The sequence below is a fragment of the Ammospiza caudacuta genome, chromosome 27 (genome assembly GCF_027887145.1).
Source record: "Ammospiza caudacuta isolate bAmmCau1 chromosome 27, bAmmCau1.pri, whole genome shotgun sequence".
Classification (NCBI taxonomy): Eukaryota; Metazoa; Chordata; class Aves; order Passeriformes; family Passerellidae; genus Ammospiza; species Ammospiza caudacuta.
This window is the reverse complement of record NC_080619.1, coordinates 5,331,952-5,343,786: the sequence shown is the minus strand read 5'-3', so window position 1 is coordinate 5,343,786 and position 11,835 is coordinate 5,331,952. Positions and strand designations below refer to the sequence as shown.

The 11,835-nt window shown below is 61.2% G+C and overlaps 1 protein-coding gene across 1 annotated transcript; it reads right to left on the bottom strand.

Annotated features, from left to right (window-relative positions):
* Window positions 1-4,414: 4,414 nt before the first annotated feature.
* LRRC3C (leucine rich repeat containing 3C) lies at window positions 4,415-6,853 on the bottom strand. The gene has a single exon (XM_058820662.1). It carries the CDS (start codon window positions 6,851-6,853, stop codon window positions 6,056-6,058), a length of 798 nt encoding a protein of 265 aa, XP_058676645.1. The 3' UTR covers window positions 4,415-6,055.
* Between the last annotated feature and the right edge of the window lie 4,982 nt (window positions 6,854-11,835).

Below are 11,835 nucleotides of genomic sequence, written 5' to 3'. Positions count from 1 at the left end.
TGATCCATCACCCTGCTCACAGAGTGAGTAAAGATTATTTGAGCGCTATCAAGAACTTCATGTGGAACTCCAACTGTTCCCCAGCCCCAGCTGAGCCTCAGCTCCTGGAACATTGGCTTTCAGAGCTGCTTTCTGAGCTGTTCCCTGTGGGAGTTCCTCCCTTCCAGACTCACTTTATTGAGGGACATCAGAGAACTCAGTTTCTTGAAAGCAGTGCCCAGCTTCCCTCCTTTTTTCACAAAGCAAAACTAACTCAAGCAAAAGAAGCATCTCCCACTCAACCACCCTAACTTCTTACAACATTTTGAAATTCCTTGGTGAGTATTCATCCAAAAATCGACCAGATTCAACCCAGTTTAACTTATCCATAGTGACAGGAACACAGCAGGAGACAGCACGGGCACAGACCCCGCTCCGAGCTTTTCAGAGTCATTACTTATTAAATACTAAGGAATAAAGTGTGCTGTAATGAGCATTTCCACTGCCCTTGGGCTGATTATCCTGCCTGCCAACTGGACACTGTGCACAGCTCAGGCTGAGACAGATGAAGCAGCCGGGCTCAGCGGTGCTGCCTGCTTCTCTTGGCCTATTTCAGCAGGAGGAAATGCCACATGCATCAATTATGAGGGGAAAAAAAGCTGTAAGTACCTACTAAGTGCCATGGAGAGTTACAAATGAATTGTAGTCCTTCCTGAAAGCTCTTACAACACCTTCACTTCTTCAGTGGGCCTCAAACAGAGTGGGAAAATTTAAGTTGGATACCACAGAGGAAGTTTTTTCCTGTGGGAGTGCCCAGGGGAGCTGTGGCTGCCCCTGGATCCCTGGAAGTGTCCAAAGCCGGGTAGGGCAGAGCTTGGAGCAGCCTGGGATGGTGGAAGGTGTCCCTGGCCTGCCAGGGGGTGCAGCTGATGAGTTTTAATATCCCTTCCAACCCAAACCATCGTGGAATTCTATGATTCTAAAAGCAGGAAAAATAGCTCAAATATTTAAGTATCACATTGCAAAGGAGTTTATGTCAGCAATTCTGTGGAGACTCATAAAAACCTGACAGGAAGTGGCTTCTCTCTGACCTTTCCTGTGTGAAAGTCCTCTGCATCCAGCTGGAGCTGAGCTTTTCATGGCTGACAGCATCCCTCACACCTCTCTCTTCCCTCTCACACCTTGGGATGTACAAATCCCTGTGAGCAGCTCTCACCTCAACTGTTCCCATCCCTCTCTACCTCCCACAGCTGCAACAGCTCTGCAAGATCTTTCCTCACTGCTTTAAACCCTCCTCAAATCCTCCTCTTCTGCTTGGCCCTGGCTTTACAGGAGGAATCAGAAATCTGGGCCATGCCTGATGCTGTTGGTGAGGTGGGACAGCTCCATCACCCCTGTGAGGCTCAGCCCTTTGAACCCCCACTTTAACCTGCGCTGGTCCCACAGCTCCAACCTCACTCTGTGCCAAGGACCATCACAACACCTTGAGAACACTGAGGAGTCCTCCCAAAAAATAAATTTAGAACTTCAAACTTCCTGTCCTCTTCTCCACACAGACCTCCTGGATCTCAGCACGTACTGACAGCACACGAGAGCTTTGAAACATCCAAAAATGGCAAAAATAACAGGAATAATCTGCCAGCTGGAAGCTGCAGCCCATTGTTTTCCCATCAGAGCTGCCTGGAACAACCCACTTGAGAAACACTTAAGGAACACGTGTTCAAACATTCACTGCAGAGCTGCAGGCACTGATGGGACTCATCCATCGGTGACAGTGACACTTTGGCTCCGGTGGGAAAGTTTTCTTGTAACTCCCTGCAGCAGCTTCATTAACCCACAAATTACTCTAAATTTAAGCCAAAAAGAGTTGAAGGTGCCACAGTGGGAAGCAGGCAGAGCAGGAGGGATTGGCACATCCCAGGTACTCCTCACACCTGGCATGGATGTGGTGCAGGACACAACCAGGAGCCATTTTGGTGGAAAGATGCTTGAAAACAAAGCTTGGCCAAGAGTCGAGGATGTTCCAAGAGTGCCCAGGTGACACTGAAAGTGCCACCGACACAGATCCCTGGTGCTTCCACAGGAGGATGAAGCTGAGCTCCAGACCATGGATGCTGATGGTCCTGGGTCTTCTAAGACAGGAAAAATACCTGGAAATGCAACATTTCCTTCTGAGAGTGAAAACTTTGAGGGTCACACAATTTTATTAATTGGTACAACTTCATCCTAAAAGAACAGCTGCTGGAAAATGCTCCCTGGACTCAGCCATGCCTGCCTTGGACGAGTGATGAGAGGGAAAATCACCAGGGAGTCTGGAGGGGAGCGTGTGGCTGGCTGAACTGCTGAGCTCTCAACCACAGGCACAGGAAGTGCTATTGTGATTTTTAGCTCTGCTTCATTTTCCTACCCACTGAAATTAAATTTTCTCCTGCCCATGCCCAGTGACCACACGATGTGCCCAGCAGCCTCCCTAGAACCACTGGCATCATTGGATTAATGAGTCCTGTGCAGGCAGTGAACAAGGATGATTCATTATTGGCAGCAATGTAGCTGTACATGGATTTTTTGAGGGGTGAAAGAAATAAATAAGGTCCCTGAGTGAAAGGCGGGTGATGAAGTGTAGCCTGGCTTTAATCCCAGTATAATTGCTGCCATCACTCCTAATTATCGATAAATATTTTTCTAATTGTGGAAATTAAACAATTAGACATCCTTCCTTCCCTCTTGGAAATCGAATCAGTTCAAAGTTCAGGATGCAGTCTGGGAACACGCTCCACTTGTAGGCAGGGGAAAACAAGATTTCTCCCAAAACTTCCTCCCAAAACTTTCTCCCAAAGCCCCCCCCTTGCCACCTGGCACATCCTGGGGGTTTCCTAGGAACACTCCTCATCCCTGTGATCCCAGGGGATTCCTGGGAAAGAGTCATCCCTGCCAAGAGGATTCAGGTCACAGCTCCTGCCCCAGTGACACGTTTCCCTCCATCCTGGAGAGGAGAGGAGAGGAGAGCAGGCTGGGCAGGCAGAGCTCCTTGGAAGTTAATAACAGAGATTTACCGGCATGCTGGAATGCACAGAAGGAGGTCACGCTGTTAATTCTCCTGCTGCTGATCCCTGTGGATAAATCTACATCAGGAAACGAATTACCCAGAGAGGGGTATTAAAAGGGATGATTCTAATTATTTTCTGAAGGAGAAGTTCTGCCTTTAATGCTGAGCCCCTCGTGCCCACCGTGCCGAGTGCCAGCTCCCATTCTCAGCAGGGTCTGGCCCCACAGCACCTCACAACTGGAAAGAGTGGGATGAGAAAAATCCCTCCTTGAGACTGAAGGCATCTGGCAGGCTGTGTCCTCTGCTCCTGAGACCCCAGGTTGGTGACAGCACCCCCAGGAAACATCTCCATAAAGTCATTTTTCTGTTCTTCCCCATTCCCTGTCACACGTGATAAAATATCTGACAGTACTGATAGCCTAAATCCAGCACGATTCCATCCCACACCAAGTTACCTTCCCAAACCTTACTGCAGATTTTTTGTTAGACTCCTTGTGTGTTTTATCCCCCTTTACACCCACACAGGCTGTTCCACAGCCAGACAAACCCCTGGAATCCACTTCCTTTCCCCCGTGCTCATCAGTGTGGGCTGGAATGAGCCTGATGGTTTCCATCCAAGCAATTCCAGAGACAGGATCCAGAGCAGGGCTGACCTCGGGGCGCTCGGCATCATCCAGCCCCGTGAGAGGGGACACCTGCAGGACTCCAGGGAGCCACGGGCAGGGTGGCAGCTGCGGGCACGTGTCCTGCGTGTCCCCCAGCCCTCCCCAGCTGCTCCGGGAGCCGCGGGAGGAGCATCCCCAGGGAGTGACCGGAGCGGGGACAGCAGCCATCTGCTCCAGAGCCCGGGGTCTGCGTCTGGAGACAGCCGAGTGACAAACAAGGTTAATGTCCCACGAGCGGGAGCTGTCACTCTGCGTTAGAGCCCGGCTTTCACCTTCCATGGCACAAGACTCCAGCACGGATCGCGCGGGGAGAGGCGCCGGCAAACGGGGACGGAGCTGTGACCGGAGAGGCCTCTTGTGGGGACCGTGGGGTTGGAAGGGCTTGTCCCTCCCTGCCCGGGTACCCCGCGATGGGCACGGCAGGGCAGGCAGCGGAGCAGAGCCCTGGGAAAGCGCCCCACGGTGTCCTGGGTGCCGCGGGGACCGGCACCGTGCCAGCGACCTGAGCCGAGCCCGGCTGTTCATTATTGAAGGCTGGGGCAGGGTTACCGGAGGGACGGGTGTCCTGTTTCTGCCACCGCCACCGCCTGTCGCGGGCACCTCCGTCCTTCCTTTGCTGCCACACAACGTCACCAGGGCCCGGTGACCCACAGACACACACAGCAGCACACGCCGGCCACCGGCTCCAAAGTAAAAGCCAACTTTATTGTCGTATAAAGAACTAAAATGTCCCTTAACCCAAACACAGATGGGTCGGGTGGCCCCGGCACAAGCGGTGGCCTGGGGGGAGCAGCCTGGGGGGGTTCAGTGGGGTCCCCCCCAGCCCCTTTTCTCCTCAGCCGGTTGCAGAGAGGGGAGGAGCTGCCGTGGGGCTGCGGGGACGCCCGATGGGAGCTGGAGCTGAGGTGTTTGTGCGTTGCAGAGCTCCTTCTCTGTGCTGGAATCAGGCACTTGTGGAAGGGCGTGGGCCCTGCTCCTGCTCCCACCAGCACCGGGGCATGAGGGTGGCACAGGCAGGGCTGGAGCTGCCCACACCAGGGGCTGAGGCTGGGCCTGCCCACAAGGCAGCTCTGGCCCGCTACAGAGGAGCTTCCAGCAGCTTTGGTTGGTGCTCTTGGTGAGTTAAGGCAATTTAGCATTGGTTGGTTTAAAAAAAGGCCAAAACCAGCAAAACTAGATGTCCCAGAGGCCAGACAGGCAGGTGGAAGAGTCTGGGGTTGCTCTGGTTTTGCTCTGAGTTGCCATTTGGGCCCTGCATGCCCAAAGTGGGCACTGACCCCTGCCTGTGCCAGCCCTGTGCTCAGCATCGCCTCCACCACTGCCACCAGGAACCTGCAGCCCAATACTGGAAGTGTCAAGAAGGGACTTTGGGATATTTTAGGGGAGATTCAGGCTCCTGACAGCAGTGCAGGGGGGGGGAGAGGATGGAGGAGCCATGGCAGCTCCCTCCATCCTGCTTCCCATCACAGTGACCGGTCAGCAGCTTGTGAGGTGGGAGCTCCCCTCTGGCAGGGATACCAGCAGATGGCCAAGGATGCTGCCAGCACCCTCCCTCATGGCCCCCAAGAGCACCGAGGGGACCCCCACTCCCCAAATGTCTCGGCAGGGCTGGAGCCACTGCCAGGACCCCCAGCTGCCCCTCCATCAGCACCCACATCCCTGGCAGCCCCAAAGGAGCTCATTCCCCGTTTGGTTCTTGTTCCCCACACTCCAAGGGGAAAGGTCCTGGGTTTGTCCATTAGTGACTCCATGTCCGAGTGGTGACATCCACGCCCCTTGCCCCACCTGGCCTGAGTGCCCGGAAAGGGGCAGGGAGATGAAACGGAAGATGGGGCGGCACCAACCGGTGTGTCCCCACCCCCTGCCCCACCTCTTGGTCCCGCTGACCCTCCAGGGCCAGTGACCTGGCAGGACACTGGCCTTGCACCCATACTGCTCCTCCCCAGTGCCCTCCCAGCAGGGATCCAGGCCCAGGCTGCCCTGGGCTGCTGTACCATCTCTTGGGCAGCCAAGGGGGAGCCGGGGAGAGATGAAAACACCGATTTCATAATGCCCCAAGGGATCTCTGCAAAGGAAATATAAAATGTTTTAGATGAAGTCCAAATGTCCAAGTCAGTCAGAGCAATGGCCACATGCCAGGGGGATGCTCTGGGTTGCTCCAGTCCTCCATAACTTGGGAGGATGCTGCAGATCCTCCATGCTCACATCTGATACCTATCCCTGACCTCAGCCACAGAGCCAGGGACTCATCAGCCGTGGCTGCTGCTTCCAGGAGGAGAACAGAACAAACCCAGGAGTATCTCTGTGCGATGCCAGTGGCTGGTGCCCAGCTCCACACGTCCCCATGTCCTGCAGGATGCTGTGCTCACACCACAGTGCTGATGGTGGACGACTCCTCCGACCGCCGCTGTTTGCTGGGCAGTGACTTGAGATACTCCAGGTGCCGCCGGGCGTCCTCCTGGTTCTGCCTGACGTAATAAACCAGGTAGGAAATCACCATGGCGAACCAGCCGAACATGGTGACCAGCATGGCGATGTCCGTGGTCTTCTTGTACACGTTACAGAGATCTGTGTCTGCAATGACCTGCAGGAAAGCTTTGCCCACGTGCTCCTCCTGTGTGGAGGAGTCGCACACGATGCTCCCCGAGGATTCAGCCACCAGTTCCACAGCACGGATCAGCTCCTGCAGCCGGCAGTCACACAGCCAGGGGTTGTGGGACAGGTTCACCTTGGCTTTCAGGTTGCTAAAAGTGTCTTTGCTGACCGACACCAGCCTGTTGGAAGACAAGTCCAGAGAGTGCAGGTGCTCTGCCAGGCCCTGGAAAGCCCCAGTCTCAATTCTGGCGATGGCATTGTGGGACAGATCCAGCTCCAGCAGGAGCGGCAGGTCCCGGAAGGCATCGCGAGGCAGGAAGGGAATTTGGTTGAAGTCCAGGTAGAGTTTGTTGGTGTCGTTGGGGATGTCCCTGGGGACCTCGGTCAGCTGAGCGTTGCTGCAGCGAAAGATCTTCAGCCCCTCCTCTTCTGAGGGGTAACAGCCCTTGGGGAAGGCAGCGGCTGGGTGGAGGCAGGAGCCCAGAAGGAGGAGGAAGAGGAGGAAGAGGCTCTGCAGAAGTAGTCCCATGGTGATGGGGCGGAGGAGAACCCCTTGTGCCGCAGTCATGGTGCTGCACTGCCTTCCTCACACCCACAGTGCTTCAGCTGGACTTGGCACATCTGAGACAGGGACAACAAGGGGACAGTGTCAGGCTTAGACAGGGGCAGAACTGTCACTGAGCTGGCTGTGGACACCACATCTGACCCTGGCCATGAAGCAGGGACAAGAATGGCGACCAGGACAGCTGTCATGGCTCACACTTTCCGCCATGCCCGGCCATCACCTCGCTCTAGGCTCCTGCGTGGCAGGATCAGGCCCCAGGGGCTGGGCACGTCTCCTGCGCCGGCAGCTGGGCTCTAACAACCGGAGGCGCTCGGGCTGAGCCAGAGGCGGGGTGAGCTCCCGCCCTGCCAAGGTCACGGCGCCGCGATCGCTGCTCGCAGGAGGCCGATGCATCCTGCGGCGGCCGGAGGACGCACCAGAGCGAGCCCCGGCTCCGGGCGAGCGGCCGCTGCAGGCGGCCCCCGGGGAATGCCACGGAAAACAAGTGCAGGCAGCGGCTCAGCAGGTTCCTGCTCCCGGGAGCGCCCGGGGCACACGCGGGTTTTCTCCTTCCGAGGGGACCGGCACAGGTGGGTGCTGCTGTGCTCTGCCCGCTGCCACCCCACCGTGGAGTCGGGCTGCTTACACCACCCCGTAACCATGGGCCCCATCCAGCCCTTGATTCCGGAGGGGAAAAGCGTCAGCAGGAAAGAAACAAAAACAGAAAAAGGAAATTCACTGGAGCTGAGCGTGCAACGAGTTCCCAGGGTGGTGGCAGCAGATAAGGGCCGTGTCTGAGCGCTCCGAGCGCTGCCCGGCTCTCCCAGCCCTGGCTCCCAGCACGTCCAGGGGTCCCAGCCCGTCCCTGTGCCGGCCGTGGCAGAGCAGCCCTGGGGGCAGGATCCAGGTGCTCTCCCAGCTTCCCAAAATCGAAGCCACTGGCGCCAACAGGCACCTGTGTCAGCCGGCCGGGCAGAGCTCAGTGCAGCTGCGGGAGCCCCGCTATTCCACCAGCGAAGCTGCCTCTGGCCCCTCTGCTCCCCGGAGCACCCCAATACCGGCAAAGCCGCCTCGGGGTGCTGAGCGGGGCTCCTCGCGGTGTGCTGCAGAGGCGGCCACCAGAGGGTGGTCCCCAAGCACAGGTAGGAGAGCAGCCGGGTGCTGGGCACTGTCACACAGCCCTGCCACGCCGACACACCCCAAGGTCACACCTGTGCACAGCTCAGCCTGCGCTGCCGGAGCCCCGCGATCCAGGAGGGTCTGAGAGGGAAGCAAAGCTCAGGGCACACCAAGGGCACCGGGACCCCGGAGCCCACTGCACCAGCCCCCCGGGTGTGACAGAGGTAACCTGGGACAAACACAGCCCCGGGGTACCCGCTGCCCGGGAAACCACCGGCATGAGCCGGGACCCGGTGTCCCGGGAGGGGGCTGCTTCATCCACGGAACCGGGACTCCCCTGCGGGTGGGACGCGGACCAGAAACGGCAGCGACGACAACGAGCCAGCCCTTGCCCCAGCGCGGGTTTCCCAGCCCGCAACAGGGCGAGGGATCCCCAGCCCGAACCAGCGCCAGGAGATGCTGTTGAGGAGCCGGGGGCAATGCGGACGCCAGGATTCTCCGTGAGCCCGGGGATGCCCGGGAATCCCCCCGGCCCCGCTTGGCAGCGGGGGCGTCGCAGGCGAGGGAAGCCCCGGTGCTTCCCCGGGGAAAGCTCCGATCTGCGCGGCGCTGCCGGCCCTCCCCTCCCCGCCTCCCGCCCCACCGGAGGTCCCGTTGCGGACTCACCTGCCTGTGCAGCCCCCGGCGGCGGAGCGGCCCCGCGCCCCGGGCCGGAGCGGCCGCGCCCCGCGCAGCGCGGCGGCCCCGGAGCCGGCGGCGGCGGCGGGGCCGGTGGGCGGGATCCTCCGCCCGGGCCTCCCCGGGGCTCCCCGCCCCCGACCCGCCCCGCGGGGGGGCTGTGCAGCGCCGAGCACCCTCGGCCCCGCGCCCGAAGCCTTCCCAGCTCCGAGCCCCGCGGCAGAAGCGCTGCCCTGGGTCCTCACACCGGCAAGCGCGGGAAGACACCGGAGAGACCCAGTGAGGAGCTGCCGAGACCCCCCGAGCCGGGGGCAGCTGGGACCGGGGCGTCCCGGGACGCTCCATGGCCGCCGCCCCCCCGGGCCCCCGCCGAACTCCGGCCCCCGGGCCCTCGGTGCCCCCCGGTGCTGCCCCCGCAACCCCTCAGGAATCCCCTCATCCCTTCGTGGGGAGCAGGACCCCCCCTACTCCCACTCCGAGGGGGTCACGGTGCCCCTCCCGCCCCGCACCGGCATCGCTTACTCGGGGAAACCCGACCCGCGGCGGTGGCACCGGGCGGGGCGGGATCCGGGGGAACCGGAGCGGGTCCCCAGCCCAGCCCCGGCTTTCCGGGCCGGGGGCCGCCGGGCTGGGCTGCGGCTCGGGGTCCCGCCGCCCCGGGGCACCGGCGAGTCTGGCTCAGGACCATGGAGAGCGGCCGCCGTTACCGGGCCCGCCGGGAGGGACGCGGCTCCCGCTGCCCCGGTCCCGGATCTCCGCGGCGGGAGAGCCCGGCCCCGGGCACTGACGTTCTCCCGCTGCTGTGGGGGGATAAAACGTTTAGGAGGCGCCTGGCCTGGATCTCGCTTCAATTAGGAAAAGGGAACCTGACGGCAGCCAGGCATGGCCGCGGACAGATCCTCCCCAGAGACCCCCGCGCTCCCCGGGGCCCGGCCATTGCTGGGTCTGGAAGTGTTCAAAGAACCTGGGGATGCGTATTTGGGAACATGGTTTAGTGGTGAAGGTGGCAATGCTTGGTTGTTGGTTGGAGTCGATGATCTTAGAGGTCTTTTTGATGTTTCCATGCCCGTAGCCAAGCCCGATGTCGGGCTCACCGGGCAGGGCTGTCCCGGGACACCGGCAGGCAGCAGCGGGCAGCCACACTCGGTGCTCTTGAGCGCTCCTCTGGCATCTCCCGGTTCGCCCGGGGAGCGGAGCAGCCCCGTGCTGCCCATCCCCGTTCCCAGCGCTGCCGAGAGCAGGGATGGGCGTGTTGGGATGTGGAGGCTCCCGTGACACAGCCCCACGCCGCGGGACGGGGCCAGGGTGACACGCAGGTGCGTGGGGGAACCGAGCTGGGACCGGAGAGGCCGTGGGTGATCCCGGCAGCGGGAGCAGCCCCGGGGCTGCACCCCACGGGGGTCCCACGCGGCACCCACAGCACAAAACCTGCAGTGCAGCACGACCCACGCGGACCCTTCCCACCGCAGGATGGCTAAAAGTAGCCGGCACTACGGAGCTAAATATAACCGGCATCGACCGGGCAGCGGGACCGGCAGCGGCAGAGCGGGAGCTGAGCACGGCCCGGCACCGGCAGGGCTGCGAGCGAACGAGGCCTAGGAACCCACACGGGAACAGCCCCTGAGCACGGGGGGAACGCGGCTGCAGCTGCCGGTGAGTGGATGGGGCCGGACCCCCCCAGGGAACTCCCCGCCCCCGGTGCCGGTGTTCCCTGGGCGGGTGAACGCGGCGTGGGGAGCCCGAGGAGTGGGGTCGGGTCCCCCCCGCGCTCCACCGGCAGCGGCGGCTGCTGCATCACGGAGAGCGATGAATATTTATGGGCGTTTAAAAATAGCTGCTGCATTGTGCTTCCCCCTCACGTGCGGAGCCAGCGGGGTGCGGGGAAGCTGCTAAATTAGATGTCACCGCGCAGAGAGCTGCTCAGTCGGGCAGGAGCAGGATAAAAATAGAGCCTGCTGTGCGTGCGTGGATCTCCTGCAAAGCAGGAGCGGATCCCGTGGGATCCCCCGCCTCCGCACCGGCATCCCCGCACCGCGCCCTGCCAAGAGGGCACCGCAGAGGAGCCGGGCGGGGACACCGCGGTTCTGGCGGGTGGCAGTCAGCGGCCTATCGTCTGCTTTACCCCGAATCTGCGTCTCTCCGTGCCCAAAGCCCTCTGGAGGCAGACACTGCTGAGCTCTGGCTCCGGCAGTGACCCCGTGCCCTGCTAGCAGCACGGTGCCAGAGTGTGACACCCTGGCAGCCCGCGGGGGCTCCGCGCTCTGGCCGTGCCCTGTCAGGATGGATGCAGACAGGGTCAGGACACACAGCTCAGTGTGGAGGCACAGGGACACTCAGGGAATCTCGACATCGCTGTGACTCCACCTGGGCCAACACCAAAACCCAGAGTGGGCTGTGCCGAGCACAGTGTCTGTGCCAGCTCGGGGGGCACAGAGTGGCACCGGCAGAGCCGCGGGCAGCCGGGAGCACTTCACTCGGGCTTCACACACTGCCAGGGGCTCTGGGCAGGGGGTTTGCAGCCCAAAGCGGCTCCGATGCTGCCCCTATGCTGCTGGAAGAGCCGGCAGCGGCACTCACAGAGCCCTGCACAGATGGCTGCGGCACCCGTGGGCCGTGCCAGCCCCACGCGATGAGCTTTGATGGTTGTGCAAACAAAAGCGGAGCCAGATGGTCTCCCCCGCGCTCCAGCGCTGGAATCCTGCGCTCGCTCCCAGCGCCGACCTTGGCTGGGTGTTCTGTAGCGCTGCCGGCCTGCCCGGGCTGTCTGCACAATGCTGCCGCTGGGATTTTCACGCTATCACGGCATCAGAGTAGTTTGGGTGGGAAGGGACTTTAAAAACCACCCAGTCCCATCCCATGCCATGGGCAGGGACACATTCCAGCCCCCCAGATCGCTCCAAGCCCTGTCCAACCCGGCCTCGCACGCCTCCAGGGATGGAGCAGCCACAGCTCCGGCTGGAAGCAGCCCCAGCGTTCCCCCACCCTCGGATTTCCCCTGGGAGAAGGGGCAGAGGGGGCAGCCCACCCTCCCCGGGCACGCCGGAGGCACCCAGCGGGGTCTGGGGTCCGCTGTGAGCGGAGCGGGGCTCGGTGCAACCCCCGATGCCCTTCCCGGAGCCGCTCCCGCCGGTTCCCATGGCGGCCCCGCCTCTCCCGCTGCTGCCGGACTACAGCTCCCGGCGTGCCGCGGCGGGGCGGGCCGAGGGGCC

Excerpts from the sequence above, each read along its gene's own strand:
- LRRC3C (XM_058820662.1), bottom strand. The coding sequence starts at position 6,853 with ATGACTGCGGCACAAGGGGTTCTCCTCCGCCCCATCACCATGGGACTA.